The following is a 15,362-nucleotide window of genomic DNA, read 5'->3' as shown; positions in this document are numbered from 1 at the left end:
TTCTTCTTATGAGGTACTTTTCTCTGGGAGCAGCATCTGGCCACCAAAGCACAGGTAAACTGGAATGGAATTGTGGGCAACTTTGAGAAATATGCCTGACTGGAAAGAGAAATAAGCAGAATGTTGCTAATACTGCAAAGATCACAAGAACAGAGAGGGCTGGGCACCCAGCTAACTTGAATGAAGAAAAGCTATCCAAAAGCCTCTGTATTTAACCATCTGCCTGTCTACTTACATGCTTGCAACTTTATTTATGTCCTCCTGTCACTTCTTTTTGACACAGGGTCCCACTATGTTGTCAAACTGCCTCTAACTCCAGGGCTTCCTCCTGCCTCAGTTTTCCAAGTAGCTTGGACTGCAGGTACGCACTACCACACCCAGCTTCTTCTTTTGCTCTTAATCATAAGAGTGAATTCTGGGTTCAGCAGCTAAGAATGTTAACTGGATTCTGTGGTGTGCTGTCAAGTACAATGCACCCCAGGCACTTACACGAGACAGGTGAAGAGTCTGTGTGTTTCTTGGCTTGAGTTCATCTTGGTAGTCCACAGGGTGGCTTATCAAGCTCCATTCATAGTTGTAGGTTGTATCTGAGCGCAAATCAGAAATATGAGGAGTTACAATTCTGAGAGGCCACTTCATAGCCTGGGCAGAGGGAACGTAGATGGTAGCTTTACACTCAGCAGTACTGACGACCTTAAATGAGTGATGGCGAACCTTTTAGAGCTTTCAACAAAGAGATGGCTGTGGCATATGTACCACAGGTTCACCACCACTGCTTAGATCTACTAAATTCCCCTTTTGCCCACTACCCAAGTAGTGAATAAAAGTTCACATGTCTTTCTTTTTCTTTTTTTGGTACTGGGAATCGAACTCAGGACCTTGCGCTTGCCAGGCAGGCGCTTGTGCCGCTGAGCTATATCCCCGGCCCCCCACGTCTTTTTAAAGTAACATTTATTTTTATTCTAAAAACATACGACTAACACAAAATGTAGAAAATATGCAAACCCTCCCAAATCTCACTGTTAGCACTCAATGACTTCGTTTCCAGGGTGCTATACCTGACTATCCAAATAAGTTTAACAATATCACTGTAAAACTGTAATTCTTGTCCTTTTAATAAAAGGCAAAGAGACGTCAACTCACTCGATCTCTGTAGGGGCTTAAGGACACAGAAATAAATTAAGCATCTCTATGTTAAGCCAAAGCTGTCTCCCACCTTCAGGAAGTAGTAAATATGAGGTGCCTCATTTCAGATGATTAAAACGCAAAGTCAACTATTATCTCTGTTTACAAAATTTTGACCGATATGTGGTGTGATAAGGAGAAAGATGAATAAAGGAATGTGGCATATATACACAGCAAGGCATTATTCAGCCCAAAAACAAGGACAAAATGTTGTCATTTGTAGAAAAATGGATGGATATGGAAATTTTCATGTTGAACAAAATAAGTCAAACTTAGGCAAACGTCACTTGTAGACTCTAAAAAAGATGACAGGAAAGTATAAGGGAAACCATGATTAGACAAGACAGGAGGAAAGGGGAAGAAGTGGGGTGTCAGGGTGGGTAGTGGAGGGGGCAGGAATATAATCAAAATATATCATATACATTGAACAAAAAAAACACCTAAAAGGGGGGGAGGGTGAAGTATGTTGTATGCATGTACAAATCTGCCAAAATAAAACCCATTCATCTGCATAACCTATGTATATTAATAAAAAAATGTGAGGAAAAAAGGAGATATAGTCAAATATCTTCAGAGTGCACTTGACAGGCCACAGGGATAGGTCAGACAGTCACCGAACAGGAAAGCAGACAGGAAGAAAAGGCACTGTGGATGTGTCTTATTCTGATACCACACATCCACAAGACACCTGTGACGCGGGCCACCTCTCTGTCCTCCCACTGAAAACCTCAGGCTCTCTGGGTCACTGCACACTGGGACCTGGTCTGTGACAACCTCTCCTGGTCTAACAGAACACTACTTTGTAACACCAGAACTCACTGACTCTCCATCCTGACCAGTGTGAGGACATGCTCCACATTTAATTCCCTGGGCTCTCCCTCCTTTTAAAACTCTCAGTGAGCTTCAGTGCCCATGGTCATGAAGCCTTGTTTTCCACCCCAGATCCTTGGTTTGCAATGTCACCGAATGTTGTGGATATGATTCAGTATTAAAAAGAATCTGTAAAGACAGTGCTGGAAGACACCCCAGCCCTACAGACTCTGGCAGTCCCCAAGGGAAGGCAAGCTCTGACCTGCAGGGGGCGCTGGCACAACCAACGCCTTCAGCTCCACGGAGTCATGGGGTAAGGTGAGAAAGAGGTTATCTCCAGCAGACACCAACAGCAACTGGGCTACAGGTGAATCAAAGCAACACATGCCATTAGGTAATGCGGTGGTTTATCTCCTGTCCCACAGCAGATCTGTTTTAGGAATGTACAAAACATGCAACTGTATGTTTTTGTAATCATTCTTCGTATCATTTTATCTGCGACACTTCTGCCTCTGGTTGGTAGCTGAGCGTGCCCTATACTGTGCTGCAAGAGACTCTGTACCTTTAAACCATCAACAGGAGCTGCCTCTGAGAAGACAGTGAGGGCTCAAACTGTGTGGGGCAATGAGAGTTTCACAAAACAGGAAGGCACTACGGATTGGATGTATTCTCTCTCGCTACCAGATTTCCTCCTTCTTTATCTATTTTTTGGTAGTACCAGGGATTGAACCCAGGGCCTTCACACTGAGATGCATCCCCAACCCTTTTTTATTTTAATTAATTAATTTTTAAAGACATGATCTCACTAAGTCACTAAGTTACCCAACTTACGTAGGCTCCAACTTACGGTCCTCATACCTTTAGCCTTCCAGAGGGCTGGGATCACAAGTATACACCACCACACCCAGCTATGTGCCCTCCTTAGCTATAAAAAGACTGAGTATTGTCGTTAGTGTTTCTGTGTCATTAGTCACACACCACTCAGTTCTGACGGTAACCTCATGAATGACTGCTAATGGGCTTACTCTTACAAGCTTTCCAGGAGAAAATCCAGAGGACATCAACGTGGAAAGGCTATTCTAACTCAAGCAGAAGGTTGCTGATGACATCAAAAGCACTCATCCACTAACTCAGCATAGGGAACAATGCTTTATAATGAGGATTATACCGTACAGTCATACTATGGGTCTAAAGGCTTGGCTCAAGCAGACATTAGTTTCACTTGTAAAACTACCAACATCTCAGGTATAGAAAAGCAAAGATTTTTTTAAAAAATCAACAACAAAGCTGAGTGATCTCCAGGAGCCTGAGAAGCATGGTGCTACTGGAGGCACAGTTTCTCCAGCAAACTCGCCTCACCCATGACCTCAGCCTGCCAGTGTCCCCGGGTCAGCGGCAGAGGAGCTCGGGTGCTCCTCCCTCCCGTCATCCTGACTCAGGCCCTGAAAGTCAGCAGTGCTGACCGAGAAAGGAAAGAAACTGAGCCCTGGAGAGGCAAAGTAAGTTGTCCGAGGCTATATGGACAGTTAAGAGTAGGCGCACCAGTACTTAATTTAAATGCATTTATTTCAATGAACCCTTACAGTTCACACTGAACTGTGCCAGACACTGTTCCAAAGGCCTCAAAATAATGGGTTCGTCTGCTCCTCCTACCCTCACGCAGTGTGAGAAGCTGGAGTTGTCTGAAAAACACTCATCTATACGACAGATCCTGAAGACTATTTAGCCTCCACCTAGTAGGACATCATGACACTGGAGACAGAACGTGGTATGTTCAGAGCCAAAATTACCTTGGGCTGTCTTAGGCCCTCTAGAAAAATACCCAGTTACTTCAGTTTTTGTATCTGACTTACAGTCTCTTCAGTATGAGGTGAATCTCTTGGAATATGTGCCTAAACTTAAGCATACCTGTAGCCTCCTCCGATCCTAAGCTAACAATGCTACTACAAGACATCTGAGCCCACCAATGTGTTTGCTAAATGTGTTGACCTATGACTGTTCTTTGACTATAAAAGCTCGTGCAGCCTCTTTCTCAGAGGAACACATCATTCAAGGTAATGTGAATCTGGGTTTCTGGGCCACTCGTATTTGGCTGAGAATAAAATATTTTCTTACTTCCTTTATTTATTTTTAATTTCCTTTAAAGCAGAGTTGTCATTTCCTGCTGACCGCAGCTATTGACAGAACCCAAGGAACCTAATTCCAAGGCCAGTTTCTTTTTCCATACATTACAGAGCTTCCCTTCTACCATTATCCTTGTCTTTCCTGAAGCTCAGGATCAAAATAAATAAAAAGGAAAAATTAGGTAAGGCACTTAAAATGGGGTAGGGAGGGCACTGGTGATTAGATCTCAGACACATCCACAGCTGAACCTTTGAAATGGGCTGCAGCCACCCCGACCCCGGATGTGAGTTAAACCCTGGCAGTCTTCAGACTGTATCTGAAGTACGACATCCCTCCTCATCCGTGACTCCTGCTCAAAGCCTGCGCACTGCTATGAGGTTTAACTTCCAGAAGGGTAATGTGTTTGTCTAAAAAATTATAGGAACACAGTTCTAAATATATTCCAATTCTACAGTGATCCCTAATCACTTAAACTTACCACAATGTTGGAATGGTTTCCTTACTGGAAAACCCCGAATCTACACACAAAACTCCCAAGATTTTCTCTTTCTTTTCTGGGGAATTCCTGTGTACTAATAACACAGCTGTGCTACAGTCTTAACATTTAGCTATGACTAAGTGATGTCAGCATTAGTTTGAAAGCCCTTCATCATCTTCCCATCAGTACATAAATCTGGGATGTTTTGTGCCCCATTTGTTTCTACATGACATATCCATCTTGAATTTTCAAAGCAAAAGTGTCAAAATTTGACATAGAATTTTTCTACTTTTAAATGTTTACATCTGCAATTGACAATCGTGGAAACTTAATAGAGGAATCGGTGACACCAGAAAATCATGACTAAAATTTAATAAGTATTTTATCATAGGTGACAGAAAGAAGACTTTCTGTGATTGCCCTATTGTAACAATCTTCAAAGCATCCTTCCTAATATAAGCCAAGGTTTTATTTCTAAAGCAGATTTAAAGTAAGTTCGTATCATGTGACTTGAGTAAATATACTTTTCATTATGTTTGTCCTAAGGAAAAAAAAAAAAAAAAAAGAATTACAGGAACAAGGCCCAGAAGGTGAAGGCCCATTATGATGTTCCAGCCAGAGGGGAAAGAAGGGGACACGCAAGCTTTGGAAGACAACCTCACTAAGCACACAGTCTTCCTGCCCACTGCCCGTGTACCTCCTTTCTCTCCCTATAGAAGCTCTTTTACACTCCTTAGCTCCCTCAGACGGTCTCATGGGGGGTGGGGGGGTCGATAGGTCCCCTCCCATAGCCTCACAATGCCAGCCCTTGAGTAAACCTGATTTCCTTCCAACTTTCACCTCCAAGCATCGGCTCCTGAGTGGTGAGCAGATGGACCAGGGTCCAGTAATACTATCCACAGGAAAGCTTAGAAAACATGATCTTGTGTAATCTAATAACTTAGATTACACAACTAGAAAATCTAATTAAAGCTTTTCATTTCTCACCTCTATGTAGAGAGAGCTGTGTATGAGCCTATGTAATGAAGGGCACTCGGACCAATCTTTTCTCTTTGGAACTATACAGAACCAAATTATGTCACTCTAAAATATGACTTCAGGAGACACACTGCTACCACAAATAGGCCTTATGGCATAAGGATTATTTTGAGCTGATTTTTGTTTTGTTTTGTTTGTGGTACTGGGGATTGAACCCAGGGCCTTCACAGTTTCTAGTTTGTCTTTTGAGAGAGGGTCTCACCAACTCACCAAGTTTTCCAGGTTGGGCTCAAACTTGTGATCCTCCTGCCTCAGCTTTCCAGAGTGCTGGGACTGCCACTTCAATATAGGCTTTTAATGAGTCTTACTACCTCTGGTCAACTCCATGCTATTTTCCTCATACAAATCTGTTCATTTTGTTTTCCTGCTTAAGATCATTCAGGTATTCTCTATACTTATCCAATAAAACACATATTCCTTAGCACAAGATACACAAGATACATGACTTTTCAGAATCTTGCCCAGCTAAGTTCATACGCTGCGCTTCCCTTTACACTCACATGACCAGTTCTGGGCATAACGGCCTCCTTCCAGGTCACCTAGAATGTCACAGGAGCTCTTTAACGTCTGTTGTCTTGCACAGGCAATGAATGGGAGGCAGGGGATAAAAACAACCCCTGTAAGACTGGTGTCCTGACAGGATGAGAGGCCTTAAGAGCTGCTCCGGATTCAAGGTCCTGCTCATCTCCCTCAGTTTCTCTCCCTCCCCAGGCAAGGGAAGCATCATATCGTCCATGTACCTGTCAGTCTCCTGTCCTGGGCCTTCGAGGCACTGAGGGAAAGACAATGCCTGGCTCATCTTTTATGCCCAGGACACAGCATGTTTCTGGCATAAGGCAGATGCCCAGAAGTTACCTGTCTTGGGAGATACAGAGTGCTCAGAAGGGGAGCCCCCAGGGGAGTCAGTGACGGTGGGAAGTGTTGGGGTGCTGAGCCCTGGGCTCCACTCGGTGACGGTGAGAATTGAGCTTTTCTCCACCATGGCTGGGGTGAACTCCAGGCTGTCAGGAGGACTTTGAGAAGGCATCAGAACCTATGAGGTCAATTACAGGGATAAACTGTTATGGAAAAAAAGCAATGACCTCTTCGAGCAACATACAAATAAATAAATAAATAATTTTTAAAAATTAAAAATAAATAAATAAGAGTAAAATGTGAAAAACCATGATTAATACTGCGAAGCCCTGGAACTAGACCCTACATATTCTCTCTGCCAAGCGGGTGTGGTGGTGCACACCTGTAATCCCAGCACTCCAGGGGTTGCAGCAGGAGGATTGCTGCAAGTTTGAGGCCAGCATAGGCTACACAGTGAGTTCAAGGCCAGCTGGAAGTATATAGCAAGACCCTGTCTCAACTCAACCCAAAATTCTCTCTGCCATGTATTAAAAATATAAGGCAACTGTGGACTGGACTAGTACAAGTGAACACATATTTCAAAATGAAGAAAAAATAATTGTAGTGGCCCCTGAACTAATCAGTGCAATGGGCTGAAACTTTGTGTTACCCCCCAAATTCACCTGTAGAAGTCCTAACCCTCACTTGGGGGGCCCCTCACCAATGGCATCAGTGCCCTTATGTGCAGAGGCCTGAGGGCTGCCAGTGCCCCTATCTCCAGAGGACACAGCAGCTGATGACTTCCTGCAAAACCAAGAGGCGGGCACTCACCAGGAACCTGGCCCTGCGGCACCCTAATCACAGACTTCTAGCCTATGAGGCACCATTTGAAGTTACTCAAGTTAAGGTTTTAAATTAAATACTATGTGTTGGAGGGAAAGTTGTACAATATGTTCATAAAGTACTCTTCCAAGCCTCAATAGCCAGTGACTGGGTTGGGCCAGACAGGGAAACTCTTAAGAGACTAAAAATACATGAGCCCACTAAGGACATAAATAGCGAGGAACCCAGAGAAAGCAAAGCTGCAATGTAAACTGGCGAGGCACCACTGGTGTTTATGGAAAACACAGCTCTTTTTCTCTGTGGCTGAGAAGACTGAAGGTGCCAAGTATGACGGGCACTTTTTCTGCAGCTGGACAGATACCACTGCTAACATGAACCAGAAAGCCTCGGCGCTGCAGGGAGTTACTAGGCAGCTGACGAAACCTCCTGCAACAAAATTCCGGGAACCAAGATATGAAAAGAGACAAAGGTTTACAATTAAGGCCCATTGATCAAACTAGAGAAATCAACTGACCAAGAGGCTAGGTCTGCTGCAGCTTTAAACTGATCGATTTCATGGAGCTTTGGGGCATACGATTTGTGAAGGGAGCTCTAGCAGATGAGTCTGCTCATTAGGCCTCCGCTCGCTAGAAGAGAAGGAACTTCAGAACTGCTGCTGGCCGGGCTGCAGAGGAAGTATGTAGAGAACATCACTGTGAGGCCTCTCAAAGTCCCTCGGGTGAGCTGGACTTCTATTCCCCCCAGTGTGTCGTACCTGAAAAATCACCTTCAAGTTGAAATAAAGAATAAAGAAGCTGCAGTGCAGCTCTGTGTAGAGCAGCTGCCTAGCATGTACAAGGCGTAGGTTCTGTTTCCAGCCCACAGCAAACACATGCACAAAAGAATGGAAGTCCATAGGAAATCAAGGCATAGGAAAGTCCAGGAAAATCAAGGCAGCGTGGGTCAGGGTCACAAAACCACCAGGAAATGGCTGAGAGCGCAGAAAACTGTACCCTACTCCCTTCTACAACTATTTTGTTTTTGTTGGTACCAGGAATCGAACTCACAATCTCACGCTTGCCAGGCAGGCACTGTGCCGCTGAGCTAAATCCCCAGCTCCCTACTCCCTTCTAAGACATCTGCTTTCCCAAACACTGAGTCTCTAATTCTTAGCTCCGCTGTCAGGCCATCTGTCCAGAACTCTGTGCTTCATTACTTGGGTGCAGGCGCTTTAGGACACGGGCCAGGAAAGGAAACATTCTCTGCATGCTCCACTGAGCACCGCAGTTCCCCACGCCAGCCGTGTGCTAGGCTGAGCCCAGTCAACAAAAGACTCAAATGGCTCTTCCTGTCCTTTCTCTGCTCTTGAACAACCCATTTTACGTAGAGCTGCCTTGTCCTGTTCCCCGGCAAATACAGGGGCAAAAAATGTTCTTTATCCTGTACAAGCAATTTATCTTTCTTAGATGTCCTGTTTCATGGCACCATTACTTGAATAATGCTGCTGTGAACATTCCTGTAACAGCTTTGGTACGGACAGATGTTTTTATTTCTCTAGAGTAAATGCCTACAGGTGGAGTTGCTGGGTCACTCAGTAACTACACGTAAAATTTTGAGCTAGAAGACCATGTCGCAGTGCGGCTGTACCACTGTACATTCCCACTAGCAGAGGGTGAGGGTTCTGATTTCTCTGTACTCTTAACACATACTTGTTTTTTGATTTTTATTTTTAGTTTTTGGGGTGCTGAGGAAACCCGGGACTCATACATGCAAGGCTAGTACTGAACCACATCTCCTTTCCTACTTCTTGTTTCTATTTATGATGACGATGATGATGATAATGATGATAATTATGATGATGTGTGTGTGTGGTACTGGAGCTCAAATTCAGGGGCACTCCACTACTGAGCTACATCTCCAGCTCTTTTTGTTTTTGAGACTGGGTCTCACTAAGTTGCTCTACTACTGGAGGACATTCCCAGGCCTCTCCCCTTTTTTGAGTCAAGGTTTCGCTGTTGCCCAGGCTGGCCTTGAACCCTCTCCCAGACTCAAGCCGTCCTCCTGCCTCAGCCTCCAAGTAGTTGGGACTGGAGGTGCACAGCACAGGCGTGCCTTCCATTCTCTTTCCACCTGACCTTCGTAAAGCTTGCATTCCTTCCTTAGGATCTCAGCCCTCCTACAAATTGGGCCTGAGTTTCCAGTCACCTGAAGCACCTGCTTGGTCAATATCCAAGGCCTCTGGATCCTTGAGCTGTGTTCACCTCCTCTGGGGTTGGCAGAGGCCCGTGACCCACAGCTGTCTATGCTGGGGAGGGAAGTGTCATCCTGAACACTCACCTGTGCCCCAGGGCTGCTGAGGGATGGTGCCTGGGGCTGAGAAGCCTCGTCTTTGTCTGGGGCCTGTCCAGGGGATGTGGACAGAGCAGCTGCAGAGGAGAACGGAGAGGGTATGGAGGCGGTGGGCCAAGCAGCCTCGCTCAGCGTGGGGCGCTGTGGGGTGTGAGGACTGAGCTCAGGGTCCTGTGGCCTCTCTTCTGTGGATCCTGAGGCCACTGGACCATCCACTGGGGATGCAGATGCCTTGGGACTGTCCCTAGGTGATCCCAGGCGGTCCCCCACAGATTCTGAGGCTGAGGCACTGTCCCCCGCAAATGCTGGGCCGTCCCCTGTGGGTGCTGGCTGGTCCCCTGCAGATACCGAGGCCAAGGGACTGTCCTCCGTGGATGCTGGGTGGTCCCCCACAGATGCCGAGGCTGAGGGGCCATCCCCTAAGGAGGTGTTGGTGTCACCTGCACCCCAGCCAGAGTCCTGGGCATCCCCCCTGAGGCTGGGCAGTCTGGTGGGCAGGAGGCCCGGCTCCAGCCCTCTGTAGTCATCATCGGTGTAGTCTGCAGGCCCCTCCAGGCCCCCACCTCTGCCAAGAAAGGGCAGATCCTTGTGGGGGTCCTCAGGGGAGTCCCCCCAGGCTCCCAACGGCACACCCTTGCTCAGCATCATCTCCCCGTAGTCCAGCAGCTGCGCCGGCCTCTGGGCTGGGGGCCGCAGCACAAAGGTGAGGTAGGAGCGGATGGGCCCCGTCCTCTTGGGCACGCAGCTCTCCTTCTGCGGGCAGCTCACCAGGTGGCAGTGCCCCTCGAACCACCAGGCCAAGTCACAGCTGGGCAGGTCGCAGCAGGCAGCCGTGCAGTCCCCCACTGAGAAGGTCTGAGGCACAGGCATGATTCTGATGGTCTCCAGGTCCGGGGAGATGATGGCATTGGAATAGGTCCTGCCCTCACTGCAGGGCTGAGCCACACAACCTGGAAACGAGGTGGGCAATGTGTGATGAGGACGAGGCCCCTGGCAGGGAGCAGCCAAAGAACAAGAATTCATCCACTTCCTCCAGCACTGCAAACAAAAATCTATTGGCATTTCCTATGATGGGCCATTCACCAAACCACCCAGCCATCCATGGATCCTCCCCTCCTACCTTCCGCCCACTCAGCCATCCAGCCATCCTTCCCTTCATTTATCCCTGTCCTTCCACCTATAACCATAGATCCTTCTCCCATCCAAACACTGTGCCAGGCATTTCACCCACTTAGGTAATAGAAACATTGCTCTCTGTATGCATATTGTTTTTATACCCTTTATAATACTTTGCTCCTTGCACCAAATTCAGTTACAAAGGGTTATTTGAGGTGGGGGGCAACATCAAGTCTTTGGGTTATTCTTGTTTTTCATCTCACAGGCTGTTCTTATAATAGATCAGTTGAAAGTGAAAGAGCAAAAAAGAAAGCAAGTGTCTTCAATGCGTATCAGTAACCAACTAGTTCTAGTTAAATTATAAATAAGAATTGTACACATTTCTAGTTAGTAAGTATGGTAGGCTATACAGCCCATTACATGATGTAGGGTCCATACTAGAACAGGCCACAGTCACTGCAAAACTTGAGGAAACCTCTGTGGTAATTATCATTGCCTGAAACTCAAGCACAGAGCCACTTTTCTTGTATTCTTGTTTGTCTGGTGTTTTACAAAAGAATCAGCCTGTGACAGGATGGAGAAAAAAAAATCAGTCTTTCACCACATATAACTTGAGAAACACTGCATTAAGGTTTTACAGCACAACTCAGAAAGCCAAGAGATTTCTTTCCTAGAGGGGGTTCCCACTGATAACTGCTACTTTGTGACAGGAGAGGATGTTAGAGATTGTTTTTAACTGTACATATATGGAAATGGCTATATGCAACACAGGAATCATCCTTATGTTTACCTTTCCACATCATTCTTGTAATGAAGCCAGAAGACAGAGGAAGTTAGGCAGACAGGCTATAGGTCCTGAATAGTTAACCTGAAGTAAACTAAAAGTCTTAAGTGAGTTAACACACCAGAGGGTTCATTAATTAATTTAAGCAAACTGACTATCAGGGCCTAATGGAATGCAAGGACCCTAAACAGATGGTAGAAGTCCTGGAGGAATGGAGTGCAAATGAAGAGGCTTGCTTTCCAGATATCAAAGGCCCACCTGCAACCAGAAGCATCCCTGCTTTCTGTCAAGTTCATCCTTACCAAAAACTATAAAAAGCCAAGGGACTTAAACATCTACAAAGTCCACTCTAAGGAACCCCTCCCTGATGTGCAGGGAGCTTTTCCTTTTATTCTTTCTATAAACATCGCTTGCTGTGTGCTGTTTTGTTGGCTTCAATCTTTTTTTGCCCCAAAACAAGGACGCAGATCACAGTACAGAAGGGAACTGTTTACAGTAATGGGTAAGTTTTTGGATAAATCAATGCCAAACACTGACTCTGAAGAAAGACTATTTAGTCCTATTTATTTATCAGTGCTGGGGACAGAAGCCAGGGCCTGCATGTACCCAGCATATATTCCATACTGAGCTAGCCCACAGCCCTACTTAGTACAATTTAGTAAGAATCCAATACAATATGCATGCATCTTTTCCAATGAATGAGCTAGACTTTAAACTGAAATGACATCTTTAGTTCTTTTTTTTGAAAGGCAAATCTAGTTCTTAAGATCATCTGAAGAGGTTTAGGCTTTTATTTTCTAGACAACAGCTCAATCTTAAATGTGGAAAAAATAATACACTCTACCTGAACACAACAAAATAGCATCTCTTACCAAGCTAAGAGATGAGGAAGTGTGAAGAACGGGGTGATAGCTAATCTCCACCTCTTAACTCTCAGAAACACTGCATTATTTTTAGAAACAGCACTACATCTCTGGGTGGCCTTTCAATGAAGACTCAAGCTACAAATTTCTTCCAAACCTCAATGCCAAGATTCACTTTTGTTGCCCTGAGAAACAGTTCAGTCGTCTCCTTTTGGACAAAGCGTTTCAGAGAAACATTCCATTTCACCTCTGGACTCAGCCACCAGCAAGCCCAGGAAGCAACCTTAAAACTGTCTCATGAATCACTGTGGGGACAGGCTGTGGCCCTGGGGCAGGCACACGTCACAGGTGGCGATGTGGCTTTTCCATGGGGGAAGTCTTAACTCAAACTTTAGAGCAGTTTTCAGGCTGGCTGGAGGCAGAGCCCATGGGCACCTCTGGGGCAGATCACCCCTTTATTCTGCAATTAATCACTTGAATGGGGGCTGTTAGATACACAGTGATACCTTGGTTCATAAACTTAATTCATTCCACAATTCTGGGGAAGATGGCAATATTCATGTTCATGCAGGGAAGATGGCTGCAGTCGTGTTTGTTGCCTGATGTGGAGTTCGGAAGCACAAGCAAAATTCTGCTGAGCACTTCTGCTTGCAAACAGAATTGTTCATGAACAGAACCGTTCGTGAATTGGAGCATTACTTGCAAACGTAATTGTTCACGAACAGAACCATTCATGAACTGGAGCATTACTGTACAGACCTTAAGCAGAGATCTTAATGATAAGGAAGGAGGCTCCTAACAACTAAATCATCTTCTTTTGGGCCAAATTGCCATAACCACTTTAGAATCTATGAGACCTAACAGAGAAAGCTCTTGGATCACGAAACTCCTGGGAACCATGTTTGCATTGGTTAGCATTCAACAAAGGTAGAAAAGATAAAGAACAGTATTATGATTTGTGTCTGGGTGTCCCCCCAAAGCCCCATGCAGTCATGGGGCAGGCTTCTAGAGTTTATGATTGATCCACGGTCCTATGCTGGGATTATGGGTGTGAGTGCTTTTTCCGCCCTGGGGCGGGTAGTTTGCATACAGTGTAAGGGAGGGTAAAGTAACCAAGAGAAGCAGTAAATTGCAAATTATCATTAAGGGGACTCAGTAACTCAGGAATTGAAATTTTGAAGTAATGGACAATATTTCCAACAAAATGGACGAGAAGGAATGAAACAGTGGAAATTAGGGTTTTTTATGGATGTCTAAACATTAAGGATATCACCTGAAACATTAATGGCAATATTTTTGAGACTACACGTGAAATAAAGGACATTTTATCTTGCACGCTACACAGTGATGAGGGATGGGTGAGGTAGGGTAGGGCACAGTGGGGCTTTTCCAACTGCAGAACTTTCTAACATGGACCATGCTTCACCTTAAAACAGCGCTTCCCAAAGTTGGGGTGTTTCTGAATCATCCCCAGGGGCTGAGCCATGGCCGTGGGAGCGCTGGTACCGCAGGTGTAGATGGAGCTAACAGGGTCTCTGGGAGGTCAGATAGCCCTCGTTATGGCTTCACTGCATTTTGACAAACTCTGCACACAGAAACAGCTTCTCAACCCACGCCTCTACTCACAGTCACTGGTACACTCAAGCAGGCTCAGCTGGCAGGGACTGTGAGAATCGAGGTTCACAAGTGATTGGATGTTAACTGAGGGAGTTCACTATATGCAAAATGATATAATGAAAATAAAGGCTTAGGATAAAAGAGGATCTGACCTTCCTAGAAAAATCTACTCTGCAATTCTTTTCACCATTTAACAGCTTATCCCGAGCGCCACTCAGGCAGTGCATTTGAGTGCACTTGTTTACAGCCTGACTATCCCCAGCGTTGCTCAGGCGGGTGCCACTATAACCAATCAACTCTTGTCTACATGAGATACACTCGTACGTTTATTTGTTTTCCATCGAATACATTTTGCATACTTTGTTATTTAAAACACTGTATTCACCTTTGATGTTTGTTTCTAGTGAAATCTAATAATAAGTTCTGGTAATTTTCTTTTATTAATTCGTGCTTACTTGTGAAAAATAACCTGTAATTTTGTGCTACAATCTATAACAACTTCTTGTAAGTACATTAGGTATAATGTGTATACTTCTCCAGAATTCAGTGATATTCTATTACAATACAGAATGGACACATTTGGGGCACTGAGACTGGATAGAAAGGAAGTGCCAAAGAGGTGCAAAAGAAAAAAACTAAAACAGGGAGAAATGGGAGCATGCTTGAGAGAAGTCTGTGTTATGAAATGAAACGACAAAAAAGATGTCTCCTTCTTGTCAACTATTCATAATACAGACATGAAAGAACTTAAGTGAAGAAACAGAACTAAAACATTCCAACAGTGGTCAGTGATTATAATAATTCTATGGGTGGTGTTGACAGAGTTGACCAACAGCTAACAAGCTGTCCTGTAATCAAAAAGTGAGGAAAAATCTGATTATAAAATATTTATGCACCTTCTGGACCAAACAAGATGGAACTCATTTGTTATTTATTCAAAACAAGGGAGTTAAAAAAGTCATTTCCAACAAAAAAAAGTCATTTACAACTTAGATTAGATCTAATAGACCAAATAATTGAAAAACACAGGATAGCGAAATGCCAGCCAGGGTGTCCATCATCAATGTCTTCACCAGTACACTTAGTGGCGAGAGATTTTATTGAAATTGGGCCGGGGATATAGCTCAGTGGCATAAGCGCCTGCCTGGCAAGTGCAAGGTCCTGAGTTTGAAATTATACCACTTACAGAAAAAAAAGGAAAGGTTGACACAACAGTGTAAAGTGAGTTGTTCAAAGAAAGATAATAAGGAAAAAAGAATGCAGAAAGACTAGATTGCAATGTTGCATTGTGTATTGAATGTTTTAAGATATACCATACATTGGGGCTGGGGATTTAGCTCTG

At 44.8% G+C, this 15,362-nt stretch overlaps 1 protein-coding gene across 3 annotated transcripts in view; it reads right to left on the bottom strand.

The window, feature by feature from the left end:
• The window catches only part of Kiaa0319 (KIAA0319 ortholog), a 59,150-nt gene that overhangs the window by 34,056 nt on the left and 9,732 nt on the right, over positions 1-15,362 (bottom strand). For all 3 annotated transcript variants that reach the window (XM_013503840.1, XM_005403369.2, XM_005403370.2), the window contains exons 3-6: positions 9,629-10,590; positions 6,491-6,668; positions 2,258-2,356; positions 490-587 (exon numbers count right to left, since the gene is read on the bottom strand). In XM_013503840.1, the coding sequence (XP_013359294.1) occupies positions 490-587; positions 2,258-2,356; positions 6,491-6,668; positions 9,629-10,590 (1,337 nt within the window). The remainder of the gene's footprint in view (positions 1-489; positions 588-2,257; positions 2,357-6,490; positions 6,669-9,628; positions 10,591-15,362) is intronic.

This window comes from Chinchilla lanigera, unplaced genomic scaffold, assembly GCF_000276665.1.
Source record: "Chinchilla lanigera isolate Chin_1 unplaced genomic scaffold, ChiLan1.0 scaffold00082, whole genome shotgun sequence".
Classification (NCBI taxonomy): domain Eukaryota; kingdom Metazoa; phylum Chordata; class Mammalia; order Rodentia; family Chinchillidae; genus Chinchilla; species Chinchilla lanigera.
The sequence above is the reverse complement of the archived record's forward strand: the minus strand, read 5'-3'. Positions and strand labels throughout refer to the sequence as shown.